At 39.8% G+C, this 19,270-nt stretch overlaps 1 protein-coding gene across 1 annotated transcript; it reads left to right on the forward strand.

Annotated features, from left to right (window-relative positions):
* Positions 1–12,581: 12,581 nt before the first annotated feature.
* fam43b (family with sequence similarity 43 member B) lies at positions 12,582–13,601 on the forward strand. The gene has a single exon (XM_053317916.1). The coding sequence runs from the start codon at positions 12,582–12,584 to the stop codon at positions 13,599–13,601; it is 1,020 nt and encodes a 339-aa protein (XP_053173891.1).
* The last annotated feature ends 5,669 nt before the right edge of the window (positions 13,602–19,270 follow it).

Genomic DNA, 19,270 nt, shown 5'->3' on the forward strand with positions numbered 1-19,270 from the left:
ATAGATATCGTCTCTTCTCTGTTGTGACAGTGCACATATTTATTTGCAAGTTGTTCAACAGGTAGGAATGATGGTACAGAAGCAGTCTGTGCACCCTGCAGACTCAAAATATGTCTGTCTGAAGATGCAACATGTCAGAATGGTTTATGGTCTATGTTGATGTTTTCCCCCTCTGGAAGGATTCAAGCAAAAAAGGGAAAAAACAATGCAAAACAAAATAATACAACACCATCATTGAAGAAAAGCAAAGCAAGTGGATGTTTTTTTTTTTAATGGAGCCTTAGTGAAAATTCAGTCAGGCAGACCTTATTTTGCATGCTCATGTCTGTAGTTTTACTTCTCAAACCATCTGTCATTCCCAGCTCTCACGTATGTTCACTCACTCATAATTTCTTCCCTGTAATTGCCCGGGGTCGTCAATTAAGATAAGATGTGTTCACGTCTAACCAATAGTACAGTGACGTAACCTTATTGTCAGCTTGTCATCTTGTCTTCTTAAATGTTTCCTCCCTCTGCCTTAGTGCTTTCAAGCTGCATTATGCATGCCCCACTACCTCCCCATCACCACCTTAGTCTCTGCAGATTCATCAGTGCATCACTTCATCAAACTCATTGGCCTTATCAGTCTCAGCAGAAGTCATCAGCCACCACCACCACAACCAGGATCTAGACTCCATGGGGGGATTTATCTGGCTGCAGCTCAGGACTGAAGTCCCTCGAGTACAAAATCCCCCTGTCGAGTCTGAGTCTGTCGAGACATAATCATCAATATCATCTGAATAAACAAGCCTTTTTGCTTCATTCACTTGTCTATCCTGATTGAAATGCCAGTAGAGATGGATGATAGTGAAAGCGAAAGTATTCCAAAGTTTAGTGGCAAATGGTTGAAGCTCTGAAAATCCATCCAATTTCTATACGGACACAACAATTCAGGGTTGTACTTGAGGGTCTTATGAGTAAAACCTAAAATTTTATATTTTACTCTAAATTCCACTGGCAGCCGGTGGAGAGAGGCCAACGTTGGAGTAATCATTCTCCTTGTGTTTGTCTTAGTAAGAAGACAGGAAGCAACATTTTAAACTATCTGCAGATGAGCTACAAATACAACTGTAGATGTTATTCCAAGGTCACAGTTTGACTGTGCAACATTTTAGAAGACATACAGGTATTCTGGAAAGACATCTACAAAGTAATGGAGAGAAACTTTGACCTCCCCTTGGACCCACTACTTTTCTTATTGGAAATAGCACCTGAACCCTGGTTTACCATTGATCAGTGCTATGTAATGCATATTTTGTTGATGATTGTGAAAAAAATGATTGCACCATTAACTGGATGAAACCTAACCCTCCTGTGATAGCGTAATTAATACAAATAATCAGATTTGCCTATATGATGGAACATATTACTGCCCTCCTACAGCTAAAAATACCTATATTTATAAGGAGGTAAACACCTGCTATTCTCTACCTTGGTTAAGACTTTCATTCTTTATGTGATGTATGGACCTATGGTGTATATTTTGACTCTATGCTGCGTTATTTTACTTGTATGTAGCCTACATATGTGTGGAATGAAGCCCAACCTCAAGGTGATAAACAAGCACCATAGCATTATAGATCTTTGTTGTGTCACAGCAGGAAAAACACAGGTGTAATTACTATAATGATAGCTCGTTGCCTTTAGGAAGGCCATTCAGCCATGCACCTATTACTTATGTTATTATTTACACCTGCATAAATCAGCATACTTCATGTAAAAAGGCATCTGCTCTGAAGTATGTGCCAAAAGAAATATGATAGAGCAGTTCTTAATTTATTATTGGGTGACATTTATGAATTTATTATTAAGTAATTAGTACACTTCCCATCATTTCGATAATTTATAATTATTGTAATTATAGTATTATAATAATAAAAAGCAGTAAATTACTCTTTCAGTTTATACCCGTGATTTAGAATGAGAATTGCAGCCTTGCTCTATTGGTGTTAAGAGTGCTCTCCTTCTTGTTCATTTCTGTCTCACATTTAATTTGTCTGCTGCACCATTCATACATTCTTCTTGTGCCACTGCAGAGGACATAAAGCCAGAGCTGTAGTAAAATTAATACAGATTCAAACCCATAGAAATGTGAGGGAGCACCCACGTGCCACCTGGAGGGTAGGATGGGTGTCTGCCCTGCATTGACCCACTCAGCTAGTGGTTCAACCCAGGCTGCATACAAATTATGCCCTTTTTTCACTAGACTGTCACCCAAACCATGACTTTGGGTGACTTATAATTCATGCTCATACACACAGTTACATTTGAATAAAAGACAGAATAAAGCAGAGTTTGAGTCATTAGAGCAACCTTTTGTTTTGTTGTTAATAAATGATTTGACAGACGAAGCAAAAGCAGGATACTAAGAAGGCAATATAAGAACAGAAAGCCAAGGTTTTGATAGGTTGCTCCTCATATTTTGACTGAACAACTGAATTTGCCTTTTTATATATTGCCTCTTTGTACATTCTCGTTGCATCATGTATATGGTGTATTTCTACCTCTTGTTGAGTCCTTAGCACCCAAATACTGAAACTAAGATCTTACCCGTCTTACAAATTCATGCAATTTTAACACTTGACTGAATCTGTCCGTAATGCCAGGTGTGGTCTATAGATTTTGGGAGTTTGAGTTGCCCATATAAATTTCACATACTAATTAGAGACGTACAGATGATATTGGCAACATTTAGCCTAAACCATTCAATTGTTTGTTTGCTGCAGCATCTCCAGCTGTCAATGATGTCCTCTTGTAATCCATTAAAACACTGATACTGCACAGTGTTTGTGAGTGAATTTCCCACAAGTGAACTGTGGAGCAAATAAACAGCAGCCAGTTTCAGTCAATAACAGCCTGCATCAGAGCTGGCTCGATTTTTTTTCTTTGTTTCACTGTTATTCTGCAGGTACTCCTCACTCGTTTGTAGTTCTGCTGTTGAAAACTGCATTAAATGAGAATTTCGTCATACATTGCTCTAGTCCATGTGGAGTTTTTACATTTAGTAAGTTCAAAGAGAATGATAGTTGCTTACATAACAACTGTTTGCTTGTTAAAGGTGTAGTGAGTGATAACAATCCAATACATTTTTGTCAAAATCAAAGAATCTCTCCTCAACATCCGCTAGCTGTCCCTTCTACGTGCGCGCTGAAAAAAAGTCTGGTTTCAATGGTTTCAATACACAGCCTGGGCTCTGAGAATCAACCACAACAATGCTCTAGTCTAGCCAATCAGAGACAGGGAGCGTTCATGCGCGTTCACAGTCGGGGTGCTACGTAGTGTACGCAGCGAGAAACGTCTGGTACATAGTGGAGACGGAGAGGTGACCAAGAAACATCCAGAGAGGACAAAGTTAGAAGAACATTTAATATAAATTGCTTTCTAAGTGTTAACAGTCATGAAGACATACTGTATAAACAAAGGTTTGCTATCACAATAATCTCACATGAGATTGAGATGCGGCCTGGTGTTAGCCAGGCTAGCCACCTGTACTATCAGAGAAATAAATGCTGCTACCAAACTAAAGCTAATTTACCGTCCCACAGCAGACGCTTCAGACTCCGCCATGTTGGTCAGTTTGCGTAGTGGTTACCTCTGTTATCATGAAAATGTGCGGCAATGAACTTTGGGGGTGGAGCCCCAGAAGCAGCACAAAGGGAGGGTGGGGGGTTGTTTTCACTCAAATATCAACAAATTTTCTCCTCGTTTTCCCCCACGTCGCTTACTATACCTTTTTAAATGAGCAATAATAGATGAAAAGGTAGCAAATAATTAAAAGGTATCTGACATTTGGAGCCACTGTTGTTACTGTGTGGGCGACTGTGTTCATGTGCTGGTTGAGGATTACACAATTGAAATGAATCATAAACAGGACAGCTTGAAGGCACTAGTAGGTGTCTTTTACACTTTGGAAGGAGTCGGGCTACTTGTTTATTCTTGTCTCTCATCTTTATGCTAAGCTACGCTAATTTCAAGCAGACACATGAGATGAAAACAAACAAACTCATTTGAACCTCAGCAAAAAATGAAAACAAATATGCAATTATTCCATTAGGAAGCTGCACATGTACTTTTTCACGAAGTCATATTTGCTCAGTCTGCCTAGCCCACTTCCAATTCATTTGATGTGTTTTCTGCAGTGCTGTAGAGAATTGTCAATGCTGGGTTCCTGTGATAGCATGCTACGCAACTGAGCTAATGGAGATACTTACATTTCTTCTTTTTTATTGATGCACAAATTCTAAATGTGCATATATATTGCACTGTTGAGAATTATGAAAAAGGAAGGTCACCAAATGTAAAGGTGTAGAGAAAAACTAATTTAATTGCAAATGCAAATTGTATAAAATCTGATGAATCACGAAGGTGTTTAAGAATAAGGACCAATAGATGATAATTGCAGTCATTTTAGGAACTCTAAACCCTCTCTTTTGGCTATTGTCTCTGTCTTAAATTAACATGATTTGCCACAGAAATGTTAAATGTAAACAGAAACTGAATTGTAAACTTTGACTTACATTTTCTCTGAACTATCCATCAAAACTTTAGATGTTCAATAATATTACAGGAATAGCTGTCACAGAAAACTCCCCTGGCAGAATCAGCCTGACATAATCAACCTGACATGTGAATGATTAGCCTACGAGACTTTGCAGCTTGCTTGCTTGATGGGAAAAGGTGCAACCTTGTTTTCAACCCTGCTAAGAGAACAGTAATGTCCTAGGGGCTTTTATTCAACATTAGTCACCCTGTTTTGTGGACAGAGTCTACCTTGCAGACACAGTGGCCCCCTCTGCCCACGTAAACCTCCCACTGCTTTACTTTCTTTGTGTCTGCCACATAATGAGTTCCGTTCAAATGCCGGCCACGCACACATTCACGTGTACTGCAAACAGACAGAAATAGTGACAGCAGATGGAGGCAACAGCTTTATAGGAGGAGTACAAGAGGTGAGAAGAACATCACATGGGTCCTCTGGATGCTGTCGTGTCGAAAAGGATGACAGTTGGAATTTTCTGTGGCTGGTTGAGATAAGCCCAGCACCTCGTCTGCTTGTGCAACATCCAAAAACTCTCCTCCCTTTAGAGTCTAGGCACTTACAGTACACTCAAAGAACCTAAACACACACCAGTCGCCTACATTTATTGGAATATTGTGTCGGATTCACCACACAGATGCTAAAGCTAGAAACTGTGTAAGGTCCTTTTTTAAAGTACCAAAGTAAGTCATTGCAAACCAGAAGAAATTGTTATTTTTATGCAGCCATAGGATTAACTTTTGAAATGTCACATTCGATTTTTAAGCTTCTTTCATATGAAGGAGGAGCAGAGAAAGTTGTGTGAAACTGTCTAAAAGTTTCTGCACACACTTAACTTTTAGGTCATTCTGACCTGCAAAATACCATTCTTTAGTATTTAGGATACAGCAGCAGTAGAAATTGCCTTTCATGCATATAATATCAATGATGCACCAAAAGTCTGTAGAGTAAGACATTTCAAAAGCATATTATTGCATATGAAATCCATTCAGAATAATTATAAGATTTTTTATTTCAGTTCTCATACCATATCAAAAACTGCTTAGCTATACCCAAGCATACAATCTTCTTACTCTCCCACTGAAAGGCACATTATTTGGTGGGAAAGCCTCAGTTCCTGGAAATTCTGAAATCAGCTGGCACTCTGTGCTTGGAGGATTGCCTGTGGGGATTACCCAACAAGAGCAGAGGATGTATCCTGAAGCTATTTGGCTCAGTTCTTATCATGGTTTGTCATATTATGTCTTTCAACTTCAAGTGTATTTATGTTTGACCAGGCGGATCGCTCCCAGTCTGAAAGGTGAAGCGAGTGCTGAAGTGCCTTAAACCTGCATTCTCTCTGATGGTGAGCAGGGGGCGACTCCACTGGTTTCACATTTGAAAATCAGGGTATGCCTTAGGGTGTGACTGACAAGTGGCTACCATGGCAACAACATTGACAATGTAACGTTACCATGGTGGAACCTCAGAGTCATAGATTGTAGGAATAACTGCTGGTATTACTCATTGTGTTATCAGTTCATTAAAGTTAATTGTAACATTTTGGTTAAATGTAGACTGTACATGCAACATGCTAACCAAGCAGGGTGATGTGAAGCGGTGTTAAAATGTTTTAAATTCTCAACTAGCATGGACACGTATGCATTTCTGCTTGAGAGAGAAATTATGTTGCTAGTTAGCTTACAGCTGATTTTTTAAATTGTTCAATAAACACAAACAATCTGGCAGTCAAATGCGTGCAAATCAATGTCACCACACCAAGGAATTTTCTGGCACATAATGCCTGTATAAACCACAAATTATACCAATTATATTGTCAAGATATAAGATAGTAATTAGTGAGCTTTAGAGATGATGGAAAGAGGATTTTGTTACCTTTAGACAGACTTGACAGTCTTTATGCTAAGCTAAGCTAACCAGCTCCTGGCTATTGCTTCATATTTAACAGACAGATAAGAAAGTGTTACAGTATGTACTGTAAAGCGAAAGTGTATTTACCACAGTGTTTTAACAATTTTTTCCTTTAAGTGTTTCAAGTCCTGATCAAAACCTTTGATTGGCTCTGGTTTTGATTTCTCTTTGCTAATTGGCTGTTATTTTTTCTCTGTGACCTTACATGCAAAGTAATAAATCACTGACTATAGGGCAGCACTTTCCCTGTGCTGAAGTATAAAAATAAATGAGAAGGAGTTGACCTGCTGGTCTCCTGTGATTGTATCGTTCTCCTGATTAAAGGAGGGAATGAGCGTCCTGTACCTAATGTCCTGCACTCTCCCTGTTCATTAAATTATGATTCAGTTGAACTGCATTGTGTATTCAGGCAAGCCGCTGGGAATCCATAGGATGGGAATGAGATGATATTGATTTCCATCCACTGAGGTATAAAATTCCTCTTTTTGTAAACAAAGAAATGACGTCAGCTCTCAGAAAGCTTCCCTTATCATTTTTGTGAAACTAATATCCTTGTTTTTCTGATTGGGTGTAGATGTGTTGTCTGTGGCAGCAGTCTGATGTATGAGCGCAGTATCCCTTTCTATCATCATTCCCTCTCTCTCGTTCTTTACTGTGTGCAGTCCTGCCTCACTGCTGCCCTCACGTACAGCCATAAATCAGCCATCTGAGAGCCGGGACCCTCTCTGCCAGGCCCCTCTCATTGATTACACCGCACTGGGTAACTGTAGCGTGATGAAGAGAGAACCCAATTCAATTAGGCTGCCTTGCTAGACAGAAATATGTAGCCTACGCAGCAGCGGATAAAAGGATGTCTTCAAAAGCACTGGAAAGAAGCTAAGGATAAGGGGAGAGGAATTTGGGAGGTGAAAGTTGGGTGCCACTTAGATAAAAGTAATTGGATTTCTATGATAACATTTTGCGCCCTGGGTTGCTTGTGTGAGTTGATAACGGATGTTCAAGGGAAAGAGTAAGAGAGGGAAGGTACAGGGAATAAGGACGAATCAAGACTCAGAGGTCTGCAGCTCATCTGAAAACAATCTCTAGTGATGGTTAAGTCGGACTGTCAGTCAATCAGTCCACCACTTGGGTCCAGACTGAACTATCTCAACTATTACAGTAATTGCCATGAAAGTTTTTTACAGACATTTAAGTTTATCTGAGGATGACTCCTAATGAGTTTGGTTATCCCCTGACTTTTCATCTAGAGCCAACAGCAGCAAGGTTTAACGTATGAAGTATCTCTACTTGATGAATGAATGCGAAAATGTTGTACACATATTTTTGGTTCCTGTAGTAGACAATGTCTCTTAATTACTTGGTGATTACCTGGTGATCCACTCATTTTTGCACCACCATCAGATGCCATCATGAGGTTAATGAGGTCATTTGTGGTTTTCAGTGAAAGATCTCAACAACTATAGGGTGGATTGTCATAAAGTTTGGTACAGAAAGTCATGTTCCCTCACCATGCATTACAACATAATTTTGATGATCTCTTAAGTTTTCATCTGGCATTAATTTGTCCAATACTTTTATGACTAAATGCTGTACAATTAACATTTCCATCAGCCTCAACTGATTGTGTAGTGCTAATTAGCAAAGTTAACTAAACTAAGATTGTGACGATAGGAAATATTAGTTATACCTGTTAAACATCTGAATTTTAGCCTTGCCATTGTGAGTGTATTAAGACATTGATGTTAGTATTTATTTCAAAGCAACACTGCCTAAGTATGTCCTCACAGAGCTGTTAATGTGGATGTAGATTTGCAGTCTTGTTTTGTACTTCCCCTTCCCTTTTCACAGATGAGTTAATGATGAAGCACTGATGCATATGTGTTTTAAATTGACATTAGTTCCAATGGAAAATGCGGATGAACGCTTCACAACACTGGACTGTATAATAAGGTGTTTTTGTTTTGTTTGTACCATGCCAATTTAGGAACTTCTCCAACATGATTAATCATCAATTGATTATATGAAGTGTAAACTTAAGAAACTGGCTTTACCTTTTAAAACTTTGTGAAGTGAAGCTTCATTCAGAGGCTTCAAGCGTGAAAAAAATGTCTAGTAATTATGGAATCCCAGTAGTTTAAGTGTTAGAGGGGTCGATGCACATTTTCAGGTCTACATTTTTATTCGGGGGATCTAGCTGAATACTTTTTGAAAAACTCATTATTTATCTCATAATGTTTTTTATGCAGCCGCTCAGTTCAGCCTCTGTATAAAACAGGCTGTTTTAGCTCCTGTCTATTTTAGGTCCCCCTCCCGAGGAGCCCACTCTGTTCTGATTATCGAGCTCCCGGAAGCTGCCGAGGCGGTTCTGTTGGTTACATAAACAATGTAGAATAGAAGAAGTTCACTTCTTTTTCCATGTTCTTTAATTGAAAAATAAACTTTTGACTTGCAGGAAGCGTTTTTACACATGTTAAGCTCAAGTTCTGGGACCCTGTTTAACATAGAAATTCAACATTATAACAGTACGACACAACAGTAAATCACAAAATACACGATATGCCCCCTCTAAAGATGAAACAGGCACAGATTAAACTGCCAGGAGATAAAGAGACGACACGCAATACATAAGACTCGAGACATTTCCTAATTTCATTGAACAACCCTCTTACACAAGCTGATAACTCCAATGGCAGATAAGTCAACACTGAATACACATGTCTAATTCTGTAAAGGCCAAACCATGATGGATTTTTTCAATTTAGCATATCAGGGTCTGCGTTAATCTTCTGTGGTAAGAGATGAGCTATCTCACATCACTGACGTGATTTATGGAGCTGTTTGCATAAGGCTTCTCTGTCACATTGTGTCAGGAAACTTGAGACAATGCTATCTTATCCTTGATCAGATCATGGTCCCACTTTTTATTTACTCCAACTGGACTAGGAGCAAAATCTCTTCATCATTTCTACAAGGTATCATCCCCTTTTATGGCTACTGCCCAGAAGCATTTTATCAGTTTTCACCATTTTCAAACAATATTTGTTTTACCCTCATAAACTCTGGCTATGTGTGTGGTTTACTAAGAAGTATTTTTCAGTGTGCATCCTGACCCACGGAGAACAACTGAGATTTTAAAGAGCAGCAAATGTATGTAATAGGGGGAAACAGAAAATAAATGCAAAATAGTTCTGCACTCAGATTTGCTCCCTCCTTTTAATAATTGGAATAAATCTTGTCTGCAAATGAGATAGTGACTACAAAGCAATTCGATTTATTTTCCTATTCATGCTTTTCTTTCATTCACAGCACACACACACACCAGGGCCAAAAAACAGACATTTACTCTCCGGTGTTGCCACAGTAACTAACTTCCATTTCTCTCGAGTCATTTTCTCGGCAGGGAACTTGATCAACCATCTACACACGACAATTCAGTACAGGCAGCCTCGGTGGCAGACACAGATACTTATTTTGATTAATTGCAGCAGAATTCTCCCCTGAAAGAGCAGCCACCTTTTACCTGCCCTCGTTATGAGGTGTTGACCATTCACATCGATGTTTGGACACAAAGCAGTAACATATGATGCTACACATATGATTTTGTTCATTCATGATCTCTTAGTCATGCTCCAGAGCACAATGCACTGTAGAATTTCAACCAAATCTGCAGTTTTAGTTTTAGGCAGTCTTGTGACTAAAATACTATTCATATTTTAGTCATCTGCATTGTTATAGTCTTGTTTTAGTTAACTATCTATAAGATTTTATTCAATTAAATCTACAGTTGTGTTGACTAAAATCTAACAGGATTAGTTAAAGTGTAATGCATTAATCAAATATTTATCTTTCTTTATACATTTTTTTTGTATGAACACAGATTGCTCTACAAACTCATCATATAGACCCCTGGAGAAAACATCTATTTATCTGTTACAATGAAATGGTATTAAGGTTTGAATGTTATAACTGCTGTGATATGAAACATGTCTTTATTTATCTTAAATACTTTTTTACAAACCACTACCTCAAACATTAACAAAGTAACACCAGTGAGCATTAGGCCAACTCTCCATGAATAAGTAGATAAACTGTACTGTCTCCATCATTAGAACAAGGTCCTCATCCTCAGTCGTTGTGACCAGTAATCCTGTGCGCCCAATCCATTATCTACGCCCTCCTCCTTGGTATGTTGTTCTTTAGAGTCACTTTTGTACTTAGAAGCACTTAAAGGACCTGTTGAAATATTCTGCAGGGATGCACAGGCTTTATTTGCACTCAGTGGCCTGTCCTTGTTATCAAGTTCTGATCTCTCTCTCTCTCTCTCTCTCTCTCTCTCTCTCTCTCTCTCTCTCTCTCTCTCTATTTCTCTCTCTCTCTCTCTCTCTCTCTCTCTCTCTCTCTCTCTCTCTCTCTCTCTCTCCCCTCTCCAAGGTCTCTCTAAACTACATTTCTGCTCCTTTTTTGGACACATAAGTAAGGTACTGAAACCTCAATGTTAACATTACTTCAGATGTGCATCCTCTCGTTTGTTATTTGCATACATTTTTAGACAGTCAAACTTTGAAACTATCTTTTAGTGTGTCAATCATTTTTTAAATTTACAATCCAAGATCAGCAACTCTGGATCATTCACTTTTCTAACCCACTTTTCTTTCTTTAATCTAAACAGAGCAGTAATAGTTTTGTTTGATTGTATTGTAGAAACTTGGGTGATCTGATTAAATAATGTAAGCTTGGGAAATAAAATATGTGTTTACCTTTGCATGAATGTCTGGATGACTCATCTGCAAATATCACTTCAAGTTCATTATATTTTTACTGGTGACTGTTGCTCAAATACAAACCAATTACATCATACCTTGTTACATATATCTATACAGTCTCTGTTTATCTTAGTTAAATAGGATTAGGAGTCTGCAGATATGCTTGTGACTGTCATGAATGCTTTTAGCTAAATGTCAATGTCAGTATGCTTATGTCACACAATGACAACAAGTTACATAACTTTAGTAAAAAATTGGAAGTGTGTAGAATACATATTCTGTTCCAAATATACTGAGACTCCTTATTTCAAATGCATAATTTAAGTTTCATCCTCTTAATCTTCAGCTGTAACTTGCTCTTCGAGTTGCTCTTTAATTATTTAATATTATCATCCATCTCTAATGAAAGTCCAGTCTGTAATTACCCTGACCACCATACGCAAGTGTTTTTATCACGTTTCAAGTAAATTGTGACAGAGATACAAATTCTGCCGTTTGTGTCTTTCACAAGTAAAAAGACTGGTTTAAACAAACTTCCCATATCATTAGAGAGAACAGTACAAGCAGTCCATGATTTGCTTGTTATTCAGTGTTATCCAACCCAATCGAGCAATTTGAGAATAGTACTAGGTTGTTATTTTCTGTTTTGGCTTTTAGCAGTGGAGTCAGCATTACAGTGTGTGCCTTCAACATTAAAATAAGATGAGAACAATTTGTAAATACACAGCGTGTTCAGTTTTTTAAAAGTATCACTATTAACAGGACTAAGCAGGACAGGATGATTATTTTATGGGCATTTAAACATCACAGTAAACAAGAAGACTTAATTAAATTCTGTGGACTTAAGTGACTTTTATCAGAATTTACAAGTAGTCACATAAAACCCCTGAGAAGGAATGACGGGGCAGTGTACCCTCTTCCTCAGGTTTACCAGAAACATCAATACAGTGATACATCAGTGCAAAGCTGGACGGATAAATAATGCTTTGGTAGGGAGCCATTTGGAAGCAAAACAACAAAGCAGGGAGGGGGTGAGAGTGCTTGAACACTGGGCTGAGACTCCGACACTGATCAGCGCTGCATGATGCAGACAGCACAGGAGAAAGAGGAGTAGAAGGAGGAGGAGGAAGAGAGGAAGGAGGAGCGAGCAGTGGAACAGACTGGCTGAGGCTCGCAGCCCTCAGTCTCTCTTCTGAGCTTCGCAAAGCAGCTTCTCTCTACTGTTCTTCCTCTCACTCTCGTACACACCGGCTCTCCTACTCTCTTGCCTGAGCTGACAAGAGCAAAACGAAGCGACAGAGGGGCTCACTGGCTCCAACTCCTCCAGCACCATGCTGCCCTGGAGAAGGAATAAGTTTGTTCTGGTGGAGGATGAAGCCAAGAGTAAACCCAAGAGCCTGGGGACGGGGCTGACCTACCACTCCATCCTCTCCTCTCTGCTGCGCTCCTGTCCTGACTTGCTGCCCGACTGCCCGTTCGACTGGGTGGGCAGCATATTTCATACAAAACGGCAGAAGGTGGAACTGAATAAAGAGGAGCCTGTTTACAATGTGCGCTACCTGGGAAGTGTGGTCACCATCACAGCAAAGGGAGACGGCTGTACCCAGGAAGCAGTGGCCAAAATCTGGGCCAGGAGCAACTATGGGGAGGAAAGTGTCAAGATGAGGTTAACAGTGGGACCACAAGGTATCCGGATGAGTGCCGACAAATCCGGTAAAAAGAAACCCATCCATCTTTACTCTCTGAACAGAATCACCTACTGCAGCCCTGACCCGTGCCGGCCAAAGATTCTGGCCTGGATCTACAGGCACCAGGTCAAGAACATGGCAGTGGTGCTTCGGTGTCATGCCGTCCTGGTTAGCAAATCAGAGAAGGCCCAGGCCATCGCCCACAGCCTCTACCAGAACGCGACCTCCGCCTTCAGCGAGTTCAAACGGCTGAAGCGTCAGAGTGACTTCCGGCACTGCCAGCAGCAGCTGCTGGGTGAAGAAGCGGTGCCCCTGATGCCACTGAGGAGGCTGCTGAACGGTCAGTGTCACTACAGACCCCCTGCCGACAACGCCGGCTGTGCAACCCGCCTCTGCTCTATCACAGAGGAAGAGGAGGAGGAGGAGGAGGAGGAGGAGGATGATGAGGATGATGAGGACAGCAAAGATGAGAAGGCAGCAGTAGAAGAGGAGGATGTGGAGAAGCAGTACGAGAAACAAAAGGTTTTAACAACAAACACAGACCCGACTCAGTTATTATCAGAGTTGGACCTCGGGGATATTGCCAGACTGGAGCAGTGCCAAATCAACTTTGTCAGTGACAGCAACAACAACACGTTTACGTTTATAACCTCTCTGGTGTGACTATTACGCAGTTAAAATCATTCGACTCTGCAACAACACTACAGTAACACATTCCTCTCTTTGCCCACCGGTACCCCACTCAGGCTCCCTCCTTTCCCGTCCATGTATAATGTGAAGTGTTTACCAGAAACTTCTCCCACTGCCGCGTGGTAGAGAGAAGACAGACGACCGTTGTGTGGGAGTCATTTCTATTCTGGCCAGATGCTCAGATGCTGGTTTGCCAGATTGACTGTAGCAGTTTTGGGAAACTGTGCATGTGTTTACAAAGAGGGCTGGTGATGCACAGACTAACGATAGCACAATGACGAACGAGGACAATGGGTTCAGAAAACACCAGAGCGCTGACGCTGAGATCACTGACATGCAGGTCACATATTGATCACAGCACCAACTAGGATGTGTTTATTAGTCCTCTATGTCTTATTTTTGTGAGTATAACTATCGCAGTGTTTGCCAGCAGGGACATTTTTCGGATTGACTTGTAATATTTTTTTAAGGGAGGCTCTTTGTAAATTTGTGTAATTTTTCTAATATGACAATCCTCACCGATCTTGTTCACAGACTGACCTTTTTTGAGTGCTTACAATCGCAAACGAGTTTATTACTGTTTTACTAATGATCACGGCCGACTAATGAATAAGGCTATAATTTAGGAAGCAAGCCATTGAGTTGACGTGTTTATTGCCGCCATTTGTTACAGTCCTTATCATTTATGCATGACATGTCAGCAGTAACCTTTCATGCTGAGCTTTTGTCTTTTTTTTCATGTGACATCTTTGATCCTTCAGCTTTTTAAAAAATGAACACTGTGATAAATGTGTGACCAGGGACAAATACACAGCAGTTCATGCAGCAATGTCTAATATATGTAATGCATTTGTTTTTTGTCATCTGGTTTTCAAAAACAAAACAAAAAAGAACCTGATCTCAATTTGTCATAGCTGTGCTCTTTTTTTTAATTTTTATTTAGCAAAGTTTAGCAATGCTTTCCCACAGCAGCCCGTTCAAAAACACAGACACAAACACAGATGGACCCACAAAATGTTTTTCGAAAATGTCTTTTAAGCTAATTTTCAGTTGATTAATATCTGTGCCAATGTCTAAAGACACATTGTGATTATTATTGGATGAAATTTAAATATTTATTTTCAACATATGATAAATAAAAACCACCCTCACATGGGTTTCCTTCTTGAATCTTGGAGGGAGGGTACAGTATATCTGCATACTATCAAAGAGAGTATTCAAATGAATCCTACTACTCTGGGTCCCAGCAGTGTGTATTTGCATGCTTCAGATGTGAAAATATGGGTAACCTACACTTCAAAGACAAAAAAACCCCAACATATTTACGCCAGCTTCTTTCTTTCCCCACAAGAAAAGACAAGCAATGTCAACTTTAAACTGGCAGTCAGTCTCATTAGATGTTAATGTGGTTTGATTTGAATTCCTGCAGGCCTTGTACTGGCATCCCAGCCCTTTTACTCTGAGGGGAGCAATTAATCAGCAGATTGAATTATTCAGGAAATGAACATAAAGCACCTGCCTCGACAGGACTGCTGTCAGGCTCTGACAGAACCGAGTGATCCAAAACGGGGACCAGGAAGTTGACTCACCCATCAACCATTTTACTGCTAACATCGGCCATTTTAGAGATGACAGCTGTTTTACTAAACATCAAGCCAAGAGAAAACAATTAAATATTTATAACTGTTGTAAGCATGTTGTGGGGTTCTTTTTATTCCAAAGGGACAGTTTACTCTTTAACATCTCTGAACAACAATTCATTAATATTTCAGTGACCGCAACATATTATCACAATATTACAGTGCAGTGCTATAAATACATTAATGCTCCGTGAAATTATTGATGTCGATACTGTTCATAAATTCCCTTTTTAATTGTTTTTATATAACAACATCAAAAGCTGCTTGGTTTGACAGCACAGCGTCCATATTAGGAATTCTGCTTTTGAAGAGGAAGAGGTGCTGCTCTGTTGATATTACAAAAAAACAAATTACTTTAGGTTTGAGTTACTGAGATGGATTGTTGTGGAGGGATTCTTTCAGCTGGAACCTTTTGAGATCAATATTTTTTTCTTTTCCTGAAATAAAGTACCTCTGTGGAAGAACTAGGATCTAATGTCAGAAGATAGATGATAAAGGATTCCTGTGTCCTTGTCAAAAATCCATTCGAAAGAAGGATGATTGCAATAACTGAGAGAGGAACCCTTTGTGTTTATATTGCTTCGTTATATTTTCCCTGCATTTTTAATCTTCAGCCAGTTCGACAAGCCTCCTGTTCTGCATAGATAAACATTCACACAATGTGATAAAGTCACACTGTTTGCACTGTAATGCAATGTGTCTGACATCGCTGCCAATGCCACGCTAACATGGAGCGGGTTTAGCCGAGGAGCCACAGTGCTCTTTTTATGTAAACATAACTCTTGTCAGGCGAGCAGAGAAGAGAGAGCAGATGGCAGCAGCAAGGTGCACGCTGGGCAATATAACCGTCATCTTCCAGAATAGCGAGGGCTCAAGTCTGTGATCCGAAGCTTGTTTTGTTTTGTCACATCGTCAGCTTCGGGGGACGGGGGGGACGGACGCTTTTAAAGAACACCAAATCTAATCAAACACTGGCCTGTCAAGTGTCACACATAAGAGTACTGTGCCATTTGACAGCGGGGTGTCTTTTAGAGCCCCAGAAATACTGCTCCCGCCTGCACACACAGCTGTTTAAAGGCTTTATCGTCCCCATGCAGCGTCTGTGTAGCAAATACAGGGAGGTGAGTGACAGCACCACAGGCCAGCTCGCCTCCATCAAGACGAGTAGGAGCACAGAGGAACAAAATGTTGTGTCTCAGAGCAGCTGGCAGCAGGTGGCAGTCCGTTTTGTTCCAGTGTGAGTTATACAAAGAGAAAAAAAAAGACGTGTGGGTAGCTTTCTGTGTGAGGATAGTAGAGAGGAAGAAGACGAGTTCATGCAGGGAAAGGAGACATGAGGATGAATGAGACGTTGTAGAAAAGTAGTCATGTCTGCATGTCTGAGTGTGTTTATGCTGCTGACTGTACAGAGATTTTATTCCACATATTATACCTTATTGCTTACATCATTCGGTGATCCTATCCCGTTACAGTCGAAGGAGGGAAACTTGAGTTGTAAGTTCAAATGATCAGACTTTCAAATCTACCAAGCAGCATTTTCCATCTCATGCATATCTTATAGCACCTTCTGAGAAAAGAGTCGCACACCTGGCAATTTGCAAATGAGAGGCACAGAGTTTTTTCCTGCTCAGCAAGTGTGTCAAAATAACATTGAAGTATAGAGGAAACTGCAACATGCACATTCATGATTTTTGTTTTTCATTTGACTGAAAGACTTTGTGTTGAATATCATACAGCACAGCTTCTCCACACGCTATGAAAATGAGTGACGACTCATTAGACTAAGTTGTCAAATAACCTCCTGGGGCCATAACTGTGCTGTTGAGTGGAAGCCGCAGCTCAGACTGCTTTAAAAAAAAAAAGACAACAAAAAAAAAAACCTTGAATGCCAGTGAGGATAACTATACAGCTAACTGATTCATGAGAGTCAGGGATTAGTTACTGCCATCAAACATTGATGCTTTTATCTTATAAAAACATAATAAGCAATGCCAGAATTGACGGGGAAGGAGTCTGAGAAGAAAAATCACGCCTTAGGAAATGTGTGCGTGCAATTTTGCTCAATAATGCCGTTCTCCAAAGTGAAGAATATCTCTGTCGTCTCTTTTCTCCTTGGAACAGCGCATGTTTTTCGTTGCAAGGCAAAAAAAGCAGCATCTACATTTATGGTGGTGAAACGATTGAATTCTTCAGTCTTGAATAGTATTTCAGTCAGCTTTACTGCTCATCCCTGCACACTTTTTTAGCTGCTGGCTTTATTGAAAATGAGCCACAGATGATTTTTCCTACTCTTTACCCCACCATTCCTCTATTAACCCCATTTAAATTACTCTTTGCAAAATTGGAAAAAGTCTCTTTTAAAGGTTACATGTAATGATGTCACAGAAACTGGAACACTTAATTTTATAAAACCTACGTGAGGAAATTTAATTGCCCTGTCATCCTACCACCTGATGTCTTTCTACCACAGGCTAGGGGGAGGGGGGGGGGGGATTGCAGAAGGTTACACGTATCTGTCATCGTCTGACGTCACCAGAAAGCCATTACACAGACTAATTATAAAATCAATAACCTGGGAGCACACGTTTGTGTTTCCAAAGTGTTCTTTTATGGCACCCAACTGGAGCTGGTGCTGCTTATGTCCTTGTAGGGGTTTGCTTCAATTGTTTTGTGGTTGTTGTACTCGTGCGTCAGCTGCATCGCTGATTGAAATGGTGAGATCCAGTTACACGCTGCATCAACCTTGTCAGATACTTGCGGTGTATGCAGAGTCTGACTGCTGTAATTGTAGTCTGACATCAACTGTGCTCTCAACAAAACACAGGTTTGGATCTGAATAGCAAATTATGAAGGGATGGTGATTTTATGTCATTTTAAAAGACTTTATATATCCAAATGTGTAGTGTTGTTTTGGTAGGTTGGTGTCTTTAAAATTAACTATACCAGAATTCAGTAATGCAATAATATAAGATATAAACGTATATGTTTTTTGCAGAGCTGTGAGGTTAACATCATTAACTAATATTATTTTCATTTTAAATTCATCATAATACTGACAGTTTTTCTTGTCGACACACTCTCTAATAATGCGCATTGGTGTGTTTGCTTCATATTTGTAGTTGTCTGCACCTGTTCAGCTAGCTACCAGTGATTTAAGTGTCCACTCATCATTTCATAGCCTTTCTATGAAGTTTTTCCTTAAGACTGCACTTCTCCCCAAGTTTGACGGTTTTATAATTTATAAGGGGGAATTGATGTTGCCAGGTCTCCTGGCTTGAAAATTGAAAATGTTGCTTGTTGGCTAATGTCAAGGAACACAAATCTGTTGTGTGCAAGTAACACCACAGGTAACATAAAACACTGTAACATGATTGGCTGCAGCATTGCTCAGCAAAATGTATTGATTCGTATCTGTAGCTATTTTTCTTAAGTGTACAGTAAATGCCTCTGTCCATAGGTAGGTATATGACATATACCTGCATATATATGATCCTGTATATTTATGTACTGAGGATAATTTTCTCTACTAAACTTACACAAGTGTGATGTGGAACCTTGAAGTCTCCGGTGCACATACAGTGACAAAGGACTTCACAGTGAATTAGGAGACATCTTGTACCTTAGAATGAGTCCTTTATATCTAAAGAGAGAGCAGATCCTCTTCCATGTTACACAACCATGTTTCTTTAGTAGCCCAGAACAGACGAACCTCCAAAATCAGGGGTGTCAAACTCACTGTAGTTCAAGGGCCACATACAGCTCAATTTGATCTCAAGTGGGCCGAAACAGTAAAAACCATTGCTTATACACACGTGTATATACGTATGTATATATAATAAAACATTCCTATAATAAAGCATCTATTTAAAAAGTATTCATAGAATCTGTTCATAAATGTGTCCTTCAAATCTGAATCATACTGCAAGTCACAAGTTGGATGTCCATGGGAAGATCAGAAACCTTGACTGTGAATGAAAATAAATGAGAATAGCCGTGCACTTT

This window comes from Scomber japonicus, chromosome 4 (assembly GCF_027409825.1).
Source record: "Scomber japonicus isolate fScoJap1 chromosome 4, fScoJap1.pri, whole genome shotgun sequence".
Lineage (NCBI taxonomy): Eukaryota > Metazoa > Chordata > Actinopteri > Scombriformes > Scombridae > Scomber > Scomber japonicus.

Bases quoted from the DNA above. Each gene is read 5' to 3' on its own strand.
- fam43b (XM_053317916.1), top strand. From the start codon at position 12,582: ATGCTGCCCTGGAGAAGGAATAAGTTTGTTCTGGTGGAGGATGAAGCC.